Here is an 18,306-nt window from a genome sequence, read left to right on the forward strand (position 1 = left end):
TTTTTTAATCTAATCTTCCAATCGACTTACACTGTCATTTTTATTACAAAGTTGGGCCAGTGTAGTCTTGTAGGAGTCTTGCCCAAGGACTCTTATTGGTCCCAGTCTCCCACATGATGTGGTAGCTCATTGTCATGCAGTGGTGTTGCCCCATGAAAATGTATAATTAAATATTTATTTATTTATTTAAAAGCTATTAGAGTTTAGTCGCAATTTATCACAGAAAACAGCACTATTGACACCACTAAAATGAATAGCTGTATAGGAGAGCGTGTTTGCACTAAGGCTAAAGATAAAAGCTGAAAAGATGAAGCATCTGAGGAGGTAAAAAAAAGGCCCAGAAAAGCGCGAGAGGAGCGAGTGTAGCGAGTGGAGGGGGCGTACCGATACTCCGTTTAACAGGGCTGTCAGGAGGCGGCTGATTTATTTGGGCCGGGTCCAGGCACACACTGTCCGCCTGTACGCGCCGCTGTGTTTATTGGCACTGAGCAGGAAGCGGCGGCGGCATACGGTCGCTGGCAGCCGCCCTGCATTATGAGGAAGGTGATTAAAGCCCCTGTCTCTGCGTAGCCAGAGATCAGCACACACTCAGACAGACAGCTCTTGTAATCACTCTTAATAGCCTTGTTGTTTGGGCTGAGCGTGTGCAGTAATGACGCCGGCACCCCGGTTCCAGCTCACAGGGGAGCCACTATCCGTTCATTGTCTCGCTGCTTTTTACAATGGAGGCACAACAGGTGCTTCTGAAAAGCTCGCGGACGGACGGCGCAATAACCCGCTCTTCTTTTCTTCTTTCCTCTCTCTGTTTTTGCAGCGTGTTTTCTCTTTTTTCTCGTATCCATCGCGCGTGCGTGAGCCTTGTTTGCTGGCTGGCGTGCACGTCCACCCGCCTGCTCGCCTGTTGGCTTATTCGCTTGTTTTGCAGCTCCCTTCTCGCCCGTTCCCGTCATACAGGGGGCTTTGTGCTTTAATCACTCACCGTGGGAGGAAACAACCTGTAATGATTCCGCATTAATCTGAAGAGGCCCAATCAAAGTAATGTAGTCTACTATTCTCCAGATCCCGTGTTTACGGCCTCTATTTCCATATTATGAACACTATAAACTCCTGCTCCGCTGTATGTAGTGCTGTTCGCTAAATTAATGACGGGAATCAATCCAGGTTTGAGCTCACTTTCAGGTTTTATATACTGAGCTGTTAGTAGAGATACACAGATAGAGTTTACATTGCTATCACGGCAGAGTGAGGTAGAGCGAGAAAAAGTGAGGCAGAGTGATGTGCAGTGAGATAGAGCAAGGTGAAAAGACTGATAGAGTGAGGTAGTGGAAGGCAAAGTAAGGTAAAGTGAAGCAAAGATTAGTGAGGAAAAGTAGAGTGAGGCACAGTGAGGTGCGGTGAGGAAGAATGAGATAAAATGAGGCAGAGTGAAGTAAAGACAGGAGGTAGAGACAGGTAGAGGAAGGTAGAGTGAAGTATAGTGTGAGGTAGTGTGAGGCAGAGAGACGTAGAGTGGGGAACAAGGTGGAGTAGAGAGAGGAAGAGTGAGGTAATAGACTGAGTTTGAGTGAAATAAAGTGAGGTAGAGTGAGATAATTTGGGGCAGAGAGAGGAAGAGACAGGTAGAGTGAGGCAGAGAGATGTAGAGCAAGGAAGAGCGAGGTAGACCCATGTAGAGGAAGGTAGAGTGAGGTATAGAGCGAGACAGAGTGAGGCAGAGAGACGTAGAGTAAAGGACAAGGTAGTGTGAGGTAATGTAAGGTAGAGACAGGTAGAATGAGATAATGTGAGGTAGAGAGAGGTAGAGTGAGATAGTGTGAGGTAGAGAGAGGTAAAGTGAGATAGCGTGAGATAAAGCAGGTAAAGACAGGTAGAGTGAGGCAGAGAGACATAGAGCAAGAAGGAGTGAGGTAGAGGAAGGTAGAATAAAGTAGTGTGAGGTAGAGTGAGGCAGGAAGACAGAATGAGAAACAAGGTAGAGTTAGAGAGTGGTAGATGAGGTAGAAGACTAAGTTAAGGTGTAAAGGTAGTTCAAGATAAAGCGAAACAGAGTGAGGTAGATTGAGATAGTGTGAGGCAGAGTGAGGTAGAGTGAGTTATTAAGTGAGGTTTAGAATTAGTTAGGATGTTTTACAGAGCGAGGCAGAGTAAAGTAAAGCGAGGGAGAGTGAGGTAGAGTGAGAGAGTGGTGACTACACACTGACAGTAAGTGTCAGAAAACAGGGGACGCACCCAGTATACAAATAGATGGTTTCACAAACCAATAGATAAAAAGAGGTTGCCAACGACAACAGAGTAAATTTTTATATAGTATATTATTACTATAAGTTAATTCAACTCAAAATATTCTCTTTAGAATATATGTGGCCACAAATGTTCACCTGACTTAAAGTACTTGAGTAACATTTCACTCTAAAAAACAGAGCTACGATATATAATAAGTACTTTTTTTGTACTCAAAGTTACACTTTTCATAATTGTCCCCCTAATGGTATAATATTGGTCTTTACAGGGTCAGATTTGTTCCCTCTGAAGTACAAAGTGTTTTCTAAAAGCAGGAAGTACAGATTTGTACCATTTAATCAGCTAAAAGGTACATTCAGTATTCTGTATCACTGTACTAATAAACTATATATTTATTTTTAATTGCTCATTTTTTATTTAAAAGCCAGACAATTTTGGATCATCATGTTCTTGACACATATTCGGTTGATGATAATGTTTATAATTATCTTTATAATCTTTACTGGTACAAAAAACATGGGTACAAAATAAAAACACCTCTAACTAACTACCTTCTACTACCAGATCAGGAGAATCTCTCACTATCCTTAATAAACTCCTGAAGACAGAGCTCTTCAAAGAGCACTTACTCTCCTAACACCTCTAACTAACTACCTTCTACTACCAGATCAGGAGCGTCTCTCACTATCTTTAATAAACTCCTGAAGACAGAGCTCTTCAAAGAGCACTTACTCTCCTAACACCTCTAACTAACTACCTTCTACTACCAGATCAGGAGACTCTCTCACTATATTTAATAAACTCCTGAAGACAGAGCTCTTCAAAGAGCACTTACTCTCCTAACACCTCTAACTAACTACCTTCTACTACCAGATCAGGAGAATCTCTCAGTATCTTTAATAAACTCCTGAAGACAGAGCTCTTCAAAGAGCACTTACTCTCCTAACACCTCTAACTAACTACCTTCTACTACCAGATCAGGAGAATCTCTCACTATCTTTAATAAACTCCTGAAGACAGAGCTCTTCAAAGAGCACTTACTCTCCTAACACCTCTAACTAACTACCTTCTACTACCAGATCAGGAGAATCTCTCACTATCTTTAATAAACTCCTGAAGACAGAGCTCTTCAAAGAGCACTTAACTCTCCTAACACCTCTAACTAACTACCTTCTACTACCAGATCAGGAGAATCTCTCACTATCTTTAATAAACTCCTGAAGACAGAGCTCTTCAAAGAGCTCTTACTCTCCTAACACCTCTAACTAACTACCTTCTACTACCAGATCAGGAGAATCTCTCGCTATCTTTAATAAACTCCTGAAGACAGAGCTCTTCAAAAAGCACCTACTCTCCTAACACCTCTAACACACTAACTACTTCTTCCCCTCCTTCACTCCTCTATTCTATTATTTCCCTTTGGCCTCCTTTAAGCCCTGTCTAAAGATGTTTTACTTTAAACTTCTATTACTTTTGTACTTCACTATTGTAAGTCGCTTTGGACAAAAGCGTCTTCCAAATGTAATGTAATGTAATGTAATGTAATGTAATGTAATGTAATATAAGGTCAGCCCCCCCAGCGACAAGCTTTATACTCTTTGAAGTACAAATCTGTACTTATTTTTCTTAGTGTGAAGGAAATATAAAATTTTACAAAAAACAGACTTAATTTACTTGAATTCAAACGATAAATTTATCGTGTTTTACATTAATATCAGGATATTAAACAGTATTAATGCACTTTTTGGCCCGTTCACACCGTGCACCTCTCATAGTAATTAGGTTAACTTGGTCGTAATGGTCTTATTTTCTAAGGCGCAGTCACTTATTTAACTATTTCTTCCCTTTTCTCTGAGTGCAGTAAATGTGCTGTTCTGCAGCTCGGAGCAGCTGATAAATCACAGCGAGGAGAGCACAGGAAACGGCCACTCAATAACGTTAGTGTGATTCAAGCCTGAGAGAAAATGATTCACACGTTTATTTCTGGAACGAGGCAATGATGGCGTCCAACATATAGGCTATAAGTTTAAACCGGTGGAAAAACACGGCGTGTCACACAGATCTTCACTTCTTATTACTCGGATGAGGTTCAGAATGAGGGCTGAGCGATATGAGTTTTAACGCTACACTTGGCAACATGACAAAACACTATTTGCAGAATAGTATTTTTAACATTTAACATTTTAAGAGTAAACTACTGCAGCAAAACAGGGCTGTTTACTGGCAAGAGCTTGGAGATGGAATACAATATATATATACATATATATATATATATATATGTATATATATTTATATATCACAATACAAGAGTTACAATTCAATATATCGCAAAATCCCCCTAATATAAAAACACACCATCATACTCATAAAATCTGAATAAATAAATAAATTTACTTTTTAACAAATTAAAACCAGAGTACTAAACTACAATGTTATCTAGTAAGCTTGTTTAAACGCAACACTTAATGAACCACTTCTGACACCAATTTTTACACCTGAACTAATAATAAAAAATAAATACAATACAAAATCTATATTTTCTTACACCCCCTTTAGGTAACATGGCTCTAAAATATACCACGTTATTCTTGGTGATTAAGCACCAAGTTTAAGCACCCAATTTCAGAAACAATATTTTTAAACATTCATTTTAAGAATATTCTATTGAAACAGTAAATTTGAATGATTTTTTCTTGTAGGTGTAACAGTTTTAAACATTCAGCTGAAAAAAAACGTTTGTCCATTTCATAAACAACAGTAACTTCATTTTTCTAAACAATAATAATACAAAACAAAAAATACTAACGAAACATAAAATAAAAACAAACAGAATCTATAATAAAAGTGCATGCTTATAAACTGTTTACTTTACTTTGCACCTGTTTTTTTATTGAAAATTTTCAAAAAAAAAAAAAAAAATTACATACTTGCTTATATTACAGTTTTATACATCTGTGCTGGATTTTCTCAGTCAGTTTTATGAGGTAGAGTCACCTGGAATTCAGGCTTTCAGTTAACAGCTGTGCTGAACTCATCAAGAGTTAATTACTTGAATTTCTTGTCTCTTAATAAAGTGTTTGAGAGCATCAGTTAAAGTAAAGTAGTGAAGAGGTAGAGTTACAGGTATACAGTGAATAGTGAATATTTGAGTAATGTTCTAATCCAGATTATGAGACGCAACAACTACTCAACTAAATAAAGAATTAAAAATGATGAAACTGGCCCTCATCAGGATGCAAGTTAACTGCATTTTAACAGCAAGTTAACAACACCAGAGATCACATAAAGGCACCTTAATGCTTCTTCACAGAGTATTTTGGTTTGTTTAACACTGTTTTTAAGTTACTACATGATTCCTTATGTGTACTCAACTAAACAAGGAAATAAAAAAATGATTTTAATCCAAACAGAAGAATTTAAGAGAACTAGTGCAGTCATAGCCCATCAAAGAAAAGTAATACGAAGAGTTCATCAAAAGTAACCAGCTTCAGAAACTACAATTTGAGAGAACCCCAGATAACAGCCCAACTAAATTGTTTGTTTTATCGTTTTTCACACTACCTGTCCTCCACGATAAAAAACAGATATACTGTCCACCCCAACAATTACCTACATTCAGCACTTCAGTTTCTTAATCAGTAACTCTGATTTTGCTATTTATGGATTTATGTAAAATGAAGATTGTTGTTTTATTCTATAAACTACAGACAACATTTCTCCCAAATTACAAATAAAAATATTCTCATTTAGAGCATTTATTTACAGAAAATGAGAAATGACTGAAATAACAAAAAAGATGCAGAGCTTTCAGACCTCAAATAATGCAAAGAAAACAAGTTCATATTCATAAAGTTTTAAGAGTTCAGAAATAATCAATATTTGGTGGAATAACCCTGGTGGTTTTTAATCACAGTTTTTTTCATGCATCTTGGCATCATGTTCTCCTCCACCAGTCTTACACACTGCTTTTGGATAACTTTATGCTGCTTTACTCCTGGTGCAAAAATTGAATTCAAGCAGTTCAGTTTGGTGGTTTGTTGGTTTGTGATCATCCATCTTCCTCTTGATTATATTCCAGAGGTTTTTTTTTTTTTTTGGTTTTTAAGTGCTCTCTTATTTTTTTCCAGAGCTGTAGATGTAAAAAGATCGGGAGGATCAGATCATGTATTAGGACTATCTGAAAGCTCAGAAAGATTGTTTGCCTTTTTTATAGGGTTGTTTTTCATGATGGAGAAGCTTATATCTGTGTATTATCGCTGTCAAATGAAAAACTGAAACTGTCAAATCTCCATTTTTTGTCGATATTTAGTTTACTACATCATTTGAACAAACTGTACTTTACACTGAGCTGAAATATGGTTCGATATGGTTCTTTTAAAATTTGCGCTCATCAGAATAATAATACATACAGTCATGCCAGCCGTCAATAATTAAAATGACTTTTTAAAAAAGCGACTTTTAAAACGCCGTTTATTGAATGCTGTGAATGCTTCAGTTTAGTTGTGTTCAGGGCAATTGTTTGTAGGTTTTCTCATCATTTTTAAGTGTTTATATGTAACTGTATTTTTAACTGTATATGTATATATATTATAATTCAAAACTCAGCCTTCATTATCTTCACTTCACTTTACTTTCCTTTACTTTTATCATGTACTGCTTTCATTACAGGCTTTATAACTCTACCTAAAGCTCAAAATGCCATACGGTAATTATTTTGCATTTTTCCCCGTTTCCCCGGGACAGTCCTGAGCGCCGAACGCCGTAGCGTATCATCAATAACGTTATATGAGCACCGCTGGCAATGCTTAGCCAGGGTGATTCAGGCAGAGGTAACACCCTGTCTCATTACTACAGCCGGCGGGTGAGAGACTGAGAGAAAAGTATATATCACTCTCAGAGCCACAGCACATCGCTCTACATAATGATAGAAGTTGATGAAAGGAAGCAGCATGTGGGAGCAATATATCCCCACCAAGGTATACACAGAGTTACAGAACCCCAGATAATAATATAATGATGCTGCAGAGAGACCTATAGAGACGCTATACTATCAGCTATTGAACGGCTGTCTCGTTAAAGTCCTGATGAGGTTTAGGTTTTAGTTTTAACACCTAAAAGACAAATCCAGAGTCAGAAATAACGTTCATAAGTTATTTAACCAAAACTAAACATAATAAATACACTGTAGACCATAATAAGTTAAGTCTACTCAAATCATTTGAGGTAATTCGTTGCCTCATCATTTTCTGAGCAGCTACAGTAACTCTGTGATGCTGTGCTCTCAATACTGTTCACTTTTTATAGCTAATTTATGTGAATGAATGATTTTGACAAAAGACTAATAATGTAAGCTTGTTTTGTCTAATGTATCCTGTTTAATGTTTGCATTAAATAAGCATACATTGGTTTATTTAGATTTTTTAGATACTACAGTATGCATTTTATGGGTGTCACGATTTTGATATTTCGTCGAAATCAATCGAAATTATGTCATGGTCTCGAGCCTCGAAGTCAAAAAGAGGATGGACGATACCTCCCTCTAAGCTACGCTAATGGATCAGCACACTGTAGCCGACGCCGCGGACATTGTGACTGCTGAAATAGCAGCTCTTTCTCCAGAGAATGTGGACATTCTCATCTTAAACAGTTGTTTTGTCTAGCCTCAAATATGTTAATAGTTTTGGTACCTTAAGGAGCATCTTTCTCTGAGATAAAGTTAATAATATATCTTTATTAAAGAAAAAAACTTCTCATTCTCAGGGACCGAGTCTTATTTTTCATGTTTAACTGTTATAGTAGGATAGAGTTCAGTTTGTTAAGGCTCTAATTGTTCTATTATTTTGTACATGACTGTTCCTGTATTTGTTTATTATTTATTTTGTTATGTTGCACATTGCTGCTTTAATAGTGCACACTGCTGCTACCAAAAAAAAGCCACTAGATGGCATTACATATGTATCTTAATTAAATTATTTAAATTTGACCATTAGTGCCTAACGTGGTGTATTACAGATCACTTGTATCACTTTGCATCACTTATATCAAGCCCACCTTTTGAAATAAGATATTGTACATTTGATGAATCAAACTAATGACTGACCATAGAGTAATCTAAAACTCTAAAGTTACTCTATATTTCTAGAATTTCCCCATGGGGATCAATAAAGTATCTCTCTATCTCTATCTATAATCATTGCAATAAATCTAAACAAGTAAGATAGAACGACCAGTTGTGCAATAACTACTTTAACTTAAAAAGTTAAGTTTTAGGTTCACCACATTTTGAGTTGAGTTTTAAAAACGTAATTAATTTGAGGCAACGAGTTACGTCAAATGATTTGAGTAGATTTAACTCATTAGGGTTTGCAGTGTATTTAGTACATTTAGTTTCGGTTTCACACTGCAGTTTAGTAAATTAACTCACATTAAACAACTTCTTTAAGTCTCTCTATACTTCATACTTCATATTAATAACTGGTTTATAGAATGTTAGTAAATATTAGAGTTCGGTGAGTTGCTTTATTTTATCAGGTGTTGTGCTGAATTCTAGCTCTCTGTCAGAATCCGACTCCTATTTACGTACACAATTATACCCCACAGCAGAATTAGTGTAAAAGATCATCCTCAGATATATATATATATATATATATATATATATATATATATATATATATATATAACTGTTGATCACCAGCCATCAAACTAAACTGAACTGCTTGGATTTTTGAGCCCAGAGCAGTATAAGGTCACTCAAAAGCAGTGTGTAAGACTGGTGGAGGAGAACTTGACGCCAAGACGCATTAAAGCTTTGATTACGAATCAAGGGTTAAGGGTTATTCCACCAAATACTGATTGATATATTGAACTATTAAAACATTAGTATTATTGTTTCTAAATTAATATGAACTTCATTATAAATAACTTTATAAATTACTTGATTTTAAAAGTAACTAAGTTAGATTGAAAGTTATTTAATCAGTTATATTCAGCAGCTGCTCACAACATTATTTTTAATGCTAAAAGCACATACCTTTCAATGTTAAGCAAACTTTTAGAAAATACACTTTAATGTACTTTTCTTTATATATAAATATCTGTTTTTTCTATTTCTTTTGGTATCATGCAGCCCTATATTACCTAATAATGTGTAATATAGGTTTTGCTATATGTTGTATATGTGCAATATCAGTTTTTTTACAGTACTGAGAGGTTTTTACGAGTTTTAAAATACAAACAAGCGTATAGACCACAACTAAACTGAAGCATTCACAGCATTCAATAAACTGCGTTTTTATAAGTCGCTTATTAAAAAAGTAATTTTAATTATTGACGGCTGGCATGACTGTATGTATTATTATTCTGATAAGCGCAGATTTTAAAAGAACCATATCGAACCATATTTCAGCTCAGTGTAAAGTACAGTTTGTCTGTACAGATTATGTATTAAACTAAATATCGACAAAAATGGAGATTTGACAGTTTCAGTTTTTCATTTGACAGCGATAATACACAGATATAAGCTTCTCCATCATGAAAAACAACCCTATAAACAAGGCAAACAATCTTTCTGAGCTTTCAGATAGTCCTAATACATGATCTGATCCTCCCGATTTTTTTGCTTCTACAGCTCTGGAAAAAAATAAGAGAGCACTTAAAAACCAAAAAAAAAAACCTCTGGAATAAAATCAAGAGGAAGATGGATGATCACAAACCATCAAACCACCAAACTGAACTGCTTGAATTTTTACACCAGGAGTAAAGCAGCATAAAGTTATCCAAAAGCAGTGTGTAAGACTGGTGGAGGAGGAGAACATGATGCCAAGATGCATGAAAAAAAAAACTGTGATTAAAAACCACCAGGGTTATTTCACCTAATATTGATTTCTGAACTTTATGAATATGAACTTGTTTTCTTTGTATTATTTGAGGTCTGAAAGCTCATCTTTTTGTTATTTCAGCCGTTTTTCATTTTCTGCAAATAAATGCTCTAAATGAGAATATTTTTATTAGGAATTTGGGAGAAATGTTGTCTGTAGTTTATAGAATAAAACAACAATGTTCATTTTACTCAAACATAAACCTATAAATAGCAAAATCAGAGAAACTGATTCAGAAACGGAAGTGCTCTCTTCATTTTTTTTCTAGAGCTGCATAATATATATAATATAAAGAATAGTCTTTACTAAAAAAAATTTACGATACCTTAAATTTACCCAGTGTTGTCACTTTTATAAAGAAATTAGTAAGTTAAATTAGTTAAAATGAAATTAATCAAAGAAAACCATTTTTGCTGCTAAACAGAACCGATAAAAAATAAGGTTCTTTAAAAACGAATCACGAAAACAACTTTTAAGGCAAGCTTATTCACGTTAATGGTATGAAGTAATAGTCTGAAGTCCAAATTATATCTATGATAAATTGATCAATCGATTACATATTTATAGTGACTAGGCATTCAGCAGCAGATGAGGGTAGTTATGATTATGTGATGATGTGAAGCGCACCACTCACTGATCACTAGAGTGGTCAAAGCCCAGCAGCCTATGAGGGAAGGTTCTAAGTGGTCTCAGGTAGAACAGGTAGAACAGGTAGAACAGCTGGAACTCTCCACACCTGCTCCAGCAGCAGATCAGCAGAGACACTTTAATAAAGCTGACTCACCTCTGCAAAGCAAGGAGAAGGAGATGATCCAGGCTGTGATGCAGGAGCGCAACATCTTCACTCTTCACCTCTTCTGTTCTTTTGTGAAGAACAAACAGGCAAACTGCTGAGAAGACTTTGGGTCCTGGACGATATCTTTATTCCTCCTCCTCCTCCTCCTTCTTCTCCTTTATCTCCTTCTGATGCTCTTTCTTTCCTGAGTACGATCACAATGGCGCAATGTGGAGAACCTTCATCATTTTTGGACTGGTAGGCAAAGGAATCCCTTGATTAGCTTGATTAGGCTTCATTCCGTTGTTCAGTTTGGTGTTTAAAGTCATTTAGTTCACACTTAGTCCAAGTTTAGTCAAGTTTCCCAAGAAGAGATTCATAGAATTGAGAAGTTCTATGAGGAGAACCTTTCCAGATCCGAAAATACGCTCATTTGCTGCGTCATTTGGAGAGGATTTGGAGGATGCTGAAGTCACGAGTCCTGAATGAGGCTTAAAAGCTGCTTAAAAAGAGCCACAAGTGTCCGCAGGGCTGGTAGACGTGTTTAGAGCTCCTCTTTATCCGCGTTGATGATCGTAACGGTGTCCTCCTCCTCCTTCTCCTTTTAGTTGTCTATCGTCCGTCTCGTGCGCTTTTACGCACGGGGCGGTGCCAAACGTAGCGTGGCTCAGAAACCTGCGGTTGATGAACTGATCAACTGATGCACTAACGCACTAATGCCAGCCTGCAGAGAGCACGTGCATCCTTGCTTGTGGGCTACGAGCAAGCAGCAGCTGGAGAACGAGAAAAAGAAGAAGAAAGGAGCAGCCAGAATAAGAGAGAGGAAGATAGAAAGCGCGCACACAGCAAGACTCTCTCTCTCTGTGTAGCGCGTGCCATGCAACCACCAACAAAAGCGCGTGCACATCCGAATTGATTTTTTATTGTTTTTAAAGCGTTTTAAAAAGCGTGGTCTAGCCTCCCAATCTTGGCTTGGAAAAAAATGGGAACCTCGCGCGGAACGGAAATGCACAGAAAACGCACAGAAACGAAGTGTGGCAGCTGCTGTGGCAGCTCTCACCTGCCAGCCACACAGTCACTCACTCAGCTCGCTAGCTATTCAGCTACTCAGTCGTTCATCCAGGCAATTAGGCAGTCATGCGGTGCAGCGGTCGCACGGCACGCGCACGACACGCGTTTGGGAACGTGCGCACTCGGATGCGTAAAAAGTTTGTCCACTCCTCTCCTCTCCAGGTGCGTCCGCGTGTGAACAGGCTCTAGATTCAGCACGAGCTCAAACACAGCTCCACGCGCAGCCCCACCGGAGCCGGATAGGTGGGAGGGGGGGTGCGGGGAGGTGGAGGGGTGCAAGGGGGTCGTCTCTGCGCTCTGATTGGGCAACGTGAAGCCAGGGGAGGGGTGTAGGGGGCTGCTGCACACACTGATAAATAATGAAATAAAATAAAATAAAATAATGCTGCTTATTATTCAGGTTTTGTTAATAGTATCAATTATTAGTGATACCAGACTAGACTTAAATGTAAATGTAAATAAATATATATAAATATTTCAAATGAAGCCTAACTCATACAAGTGTGTGTGTGTGTGTATGTGTGAGTGTGTGTGTGTGTGTGTGTGTGTGTGTGTGTGTGTGTGTGTGTGTGTCAGGCAGGTCAGTAATACTGACAGTAATAAATAGGCAGAACAGACACACACAGAGGTGTGTAATAATCCATAAACGCACTCAGTCAGTAATTGCAGCGCATCATGTGTGATTTCCAGCAGTTTCATGCTCAATGAGGAGAACAGATACAGAGGGGAGCCAATAAGAAGCAAGGAAGCCCTCTAGTGGACATCTCAATCCACTTCAGCTCACTGAGAAACAAAAGTGAACAATAATACAGACAAAAAAAATCTGATTTTATTTGATTGTATTGATAAACATAAAAAAACTGGGGATTTAAAATTTCAGAGAGTTGATTTTTAGTCTCAAAGTGTAATTTTAAGGTATTGGGGTTTAAAAGGTGTTCAGTGTTGTAGTTGAGTATTTCAGTAAATAAATGTGAATCTATAGACTGTAAAAAATACAATCTACATTCTGTAAATTGTAGTTGTAGTAATTGTAATCTGTAGTTGTAGTAAATCACTAGTATGGATGAATGCTTTGTGAGCTGTTTAAAAAAAATGCTCTGGTGATCCAGTATAACACTGCTTTAGTCCGGTGGAGGAGTGGACAGGGAGGTGAAACAATAGGATTTCAGCTCTTGCTCATAAATATTCATACATGCAAACATATCGCCTCTGATTGGCTAACAGCACTACAACACTAGGAGGCAGCGAGACAGACAACAGTTAGAAATGTTTTAAAATAAAGGTATTTTTACACTAAAAACAGTCTTTACAATGTTGTATGTTACTTTACAACATGTGTAATAATGCCCTGTTAAGTGCAGTTCAGCCACTGACCTAGTCTTAGAGTCTCACAAACACACCGGAGATCCTATTTAAACCTATAGTCACTTACACACAAAGGTGTTTTAAAACACTAGTGGTGTTCCTCCATAGACTAATTCTAACTATTTGTTTCTTAGCTCTGAATTACTGGGTAAAGTATATAAACACTGATGTGTTATTCGCACAAATAACACAGGAATGAACTGCACAATGTTCCTAGCGCTGTTAGATATCTCCTATCTGACGAGACGGCGTCGCCGCCCGGCTTCAGCTCTGTCTGTGGGAGGTCCCGAGCCGAGGTGGGCGGGGCCATGAATACTAATTCATGGGTTGACGTAGACACGGTGCTTTTCCTAATCGACTCATTTTTCTGAATATTTTCTTTTATAGAGCTACCTTTCCTTTGGGTTTTCAGTCATATCTTATATAATAGTTCTTGTCTGACCACAGTGTTGTAGGCTATAAGAGCAAGTTACCAATGTCTATACTGACGTTTTATCTAGTATTAAAATCTAAAAACACAATCTTACTGTCCCTGATTTAGAAATTATTATTTACATTGATTGAGTAATCTTTTTTAAATTCATTCTTACCTCTATGATTGAGAAACAAACAGGGCTGAATGATAAAACAGACAAAATATCAGATTTTGTTTTGATTGTATTGCTACAAATCAAAAACTAGAGAGCTGAAGTTGAGATACACAACTGAGAGTTAGTTTTCACTGTAAATATATAATTTTAAGTAATTGGGATTTAAGTTGTGTTCAGTGCTGGGAGTTACTTGGCAGAGTTGAACATCATAAAGTGTTAACCCAAATAAACGTGAAACTACAGACTGTAAAAATAATCTATAGAACCTACTCAACTTATTAAGAAATGGGAACGAGATAATCAAGTCGTAGGGGAATGAGATAATTAGGTCCTGGTTATATAATTCATCCCCACAACTTAATTATCTTGTTCCCACAACTTAATAAGTCATAAAATTCATATTCCCAAGTGCAGCCACAAAGACAATCAAAAACAATATGATGAAACTGGCACTCATCAGTGTTTGAGAGCATCAGTTGTAATTTGTAGGAAAATATACAGTTACAAGGACAACTACATTTTCTGAATCAGTTTCTCTGATTTTGCTATTTATAGGTTTATGTTTGAGTAAAATGAACATTGTTGTTTTATTCTATAAACTACAGACAACATTTCTCCCAAATTCCAAATAAAAATATTGTTATTTAGAGCATTTATTTACAGAAAATGAGAAATGGCTGAAATAACAAAAAAGATGCAGAGCTTTCAGACCTCAAATAATGCAAAGAAAAAAAGTTCATAGTCATAAAGTTTTAAGAGTTCAGAAATCAATATTTGGTGGAATAATCCTGGTTGGTTTTTAATCACAGTTTTTTTCAAGCATCTTGGCATCATGTTCCTCCTCCAGTCTTACACACTGCTTTTGGATAACTTTATGCTGCTTTACTCCTGGTGTAAAAATTCAAGCAGTTCAGTTTGGTGGTTTGATGGTTTGTGATCATCCATCTTCCTCTTGATTATATTCCAGAGGTTTTCAGGTTTATAAATCAAAGAAACTCATCATTTGTAAGTGCTCTCTTCTTTTTTCCAGAGCTGTATGTATATACTGTATAACCAGCAAAAAAAGTCTCCAACAAAAAAACTCATAATCTCAGATTATTCCTAATAAGCATCATGTGCTAATGATTATGATTATGACGTGTGTTCTGCATGTTCTGCTTGTGTGTACAGTAGTATATAATACAATAATGTATATAATATAATAAAGTATTTCCCATGTTGTTTATGACTAAGACTATTTGCTATCTTCAGTTATTTGTATTAACACAGCTGCTGCAGGGCCAGGGATGGTCACTTATTAGTGCAAGTAAGGACTTGATCCATAAATGCAGTGTCTCTGTCACTGCTGACTGTTCTACTGAGCCTAGATTTAGTCCTGAAAGCCTGCTATTATAGATGGTGTTGAATACATCGGCACAAACATCTGCAACCACCCAATAACACCAGGCAACAATTACTGTCAGGTCATAGCGGAAGGATGAGCCTCCAATCGGACAAAAGAGGCTTCTAAAGAGGACCCTGTCCTCAAGCAGACACTTAAGTGCACTAACAAGTCTAAATAGGCTGTGTGGAAGGTGTAGAGCTCTTCTTTCTTCCTCAGATGTTCTCAAAATTAGCCTGTTCTGTGCATTACGGCAGCAGCCGTCTGGTAATGATCAGCGGTGAAGCCTGAGTGAAATGAAAGCACTGTTTCTGACTGTGTGGATAATGCACTTTACGATGGTAATGGCCATAAAAGCGGAAATAAGAAATTAACCTCTCTTTTTCTTATTCGCTCGTCTGAATTCACATGGATTTGAACTCGAATGACATCCCATTCCTAATCCATAGGATTCAATACAAATGCTACAACTCAACAGCTTCTGGGAATACTTTCGACATGGTTTAGGAGTGTGTTTATGGTATGTTCAATAATTTTTCCAGAAGCGCATTTGTGAGGTCAGACCCTGATGTTGGACGAAAAGACCTGGCTCACAGTTTCCACTCTAATTCATCCCAAAGATGTTCTATCAGGTTGCAATCAGGACTCTATGCAGGCCACACCAAACCAAACTCACCAGCTCATCCATGTCTTTATGTAGTTATAATGGGACAGGAAGGGACTGTCCCCAAACGGTTCCCGCAAAATTGTAAGCATAAAATGGTCCAAAATCTCTTGGTCTGATGAAGCATTAAGAGTTTATTTTACTGGAGCTAAAGGGACAGAGCCCAACTACTGAAAAACAACCTCCCACACCATAATCATAATGATCCCCCCTCTACCAAACTTTACACAATTAGCACAATGCAGTCAGATAAGTGCTGTTCTCCTGGGACCTACAAAAACCAGATTCGTCTATTGGATTAAGTGCTTTACACCATTATAATATCACAGACATTTGGCTGTGCAATATTCAGTAGTGAGGAAATTTCACGACTGGACTGCTTGCTTTTATATACCTATAAACACTATCATCAGTGAACAAAAATGCTGTTCACGTAGAAAAGGATGCAAAAATGCAGACTTAAATCTCTACTATGTTCCTTCTATTCCTAATGATGGATATTTTTTTATCTCTAGGGGGTCGAACAGAATTGCAAAGAGTGTTTTTTTTTTGTCTTCGTGGCACAAAGTGCAAGAAAGACATGTGGAAAGTGTAGGGTTTTTCTTTCTTCTTCCAATTTTCGCAAAATTATTTTGTTAGTGCATTACAGCAGCAGCTGTCTGGTAATGATCAGCGGTGAAGCCCGAGTGAAATGAAAGCACTGTTTCTGACTGTGTGGATAATGCACTTTACGATGGTAATGGCCATAAAAGCAGAAATAAGAAATTAACCTCTCTTTTTCTGATACGCTATATTACCAAACATATTCGCTCGTCTGAATTCACATGGACTTGAACTTGAATGACATCCCATTCTTAATCTATAGGGTTTAATGCAAATGATACAACTCAACAGCTTCTGGGATGACTTTCCACAAAGTTTAGGAGCATCTTTAGGGGGAAACGCATTTGTGAAGTCAGACACTGATGTTGGAAGAGAAAACTGTTGAAAATCTCTTGGCTTGTTGAAGCATTAAGATTTTTTTTTTCACTGGAACTAAGGTGCCAAGCCCAACTCCTGAAAATCAACCCCACACCATAATCATAATGATCCCCCCTCTACCAAACTTTACACAATTAGTACAATTCAGTCAGATAAGTACCATTCTTCTGGCAACAACCAAACCCAGATTTGTGTGGAAAGTACAGGGCCTTTCTTTCTTCTTCCAATGTTCTCAAAATTAGCCTGTTCTGTTAGTGCATTACGGCAGCAGCTGTCTGGTAATGATCAGCGGTGAAGCCCGAGTGAAATGAAAGCACTGTTTCTGACTGTGTGGATAATGCACTTTACGATGGTAATGGCCATAAAAGAGCGGAAATAAGAAATTAACCTCTGGCGCACTCTGCGGGTTCTCCCTGCGTCTCGGCGTACCTCGGCCTGAACTCCCGCTGCCATACCTTCTCTCCCGTCTCTCTGCGTTCTCCAGACTGAACGCCGTGACCCTCGCCTCTTAACGCTAATGTCAGGTAATTAACATTTATCAGTCTCCGATCAAGACCTTTCCCCCGAAGAGACGTCTCGACTGACCTGCTCTTTTCCAGCATCCTCTCCCTGCATTTCACTCATTACTCGCCCGGCTCTGAGCGAGCACGCCACTAACTGTCTTATGCACACATTAGGGAGGGTAAACGGATGACAGTTCCGGGCAGAATTCAGAGAGCTCTCATTATCTTCTTAATACTGAGAACACAAAGGCTGTCGGACTTATTATTCAGCGTCATGCCCCTATATCACACAGCACATTCCATCTTTATAGTGCTGTTTGTTTTCCTGAGGTCAGAACAGCAATTTTAGCGTCGTAAATGTAAAGGGTCTTTGGAGCGGTGTCATGCTGTAGGGCTGAAAACAGGCCACAGTCGTTCCAGCTGGGTTTGTTGAATGAAAGCTCTGCTCAAGCACAACCACTACCCTGGTTATTGACAGAGGAGTCCAACCAGGTGAGCAGGAAGCAGGTAAACTAGTGCTGCGCTGATACTGTGTGTACAGTACTGTATAGACTGTTTCAGAAGAATATTCATGAGCGTAGGAAGTGACGTAGCTGTTCCTAGGACACTTCCGTTTAGCGGTAAACAGCGTTCAAAACAGTGGACGTAACTTTTTAATTTAACATGAATGCAAACTTTACCTTATCTGAGAGTCACAAACATTGAAAATCAGGTCAAATTGTTCTTTAAACAAGTAAACTATGGAGGACCAAAAATTACATAAGTATAAATAAATACACATATAAATGTATAAATATATAAATAAATAAATTAATGAATAAATTAATGTTGAAATTAATAAATATATAAATAAATGCA

General features: G+C 37.7%; 1 protein-coding gene across 1 annotated transcript in view; it reads right to left on the reverse strand.

Annotated features, from left to right (window-relative positions):
* The window catches only part of si:dkey-112m2.1 (transmembrane protein 132D), a 337,783-nt gene extending 325,601 nt beyond the window's left edge, over positions 1 to 12,182 (reverse strand). The window contains exon 1 of the mRNA XM_049466738.1: positions 10,903 to 12,182. Within this exon, the coding sequence (XP_049322695.1) occupies positions 10,903 to 10,957 (55 nt within the window). The 5' untranslated portion in view covers positions 10,958 to 12,182. The remainder of the gene's footprint in view (positions 1 to 10,902) is intronic.
* Positions 12,183 to 18,306: the final 6,124 nt, after the last annotated feature.

The sequence above is a fragment of the Astyanax mexicanus genome, chromosome 17 (genome assembly GCF_023375975.1).
Source record: "Astyanax mexicanus isolate ESR-SI-001 chromosome 17, AstMex3_surface, whole genome shotgun sequence".
NCBI lineage: Eukaryota > Metazoa > Chordata > Actinopteri > Characiformes > Acestrorhamphidae > Astyanax > Astyanax mexicanus.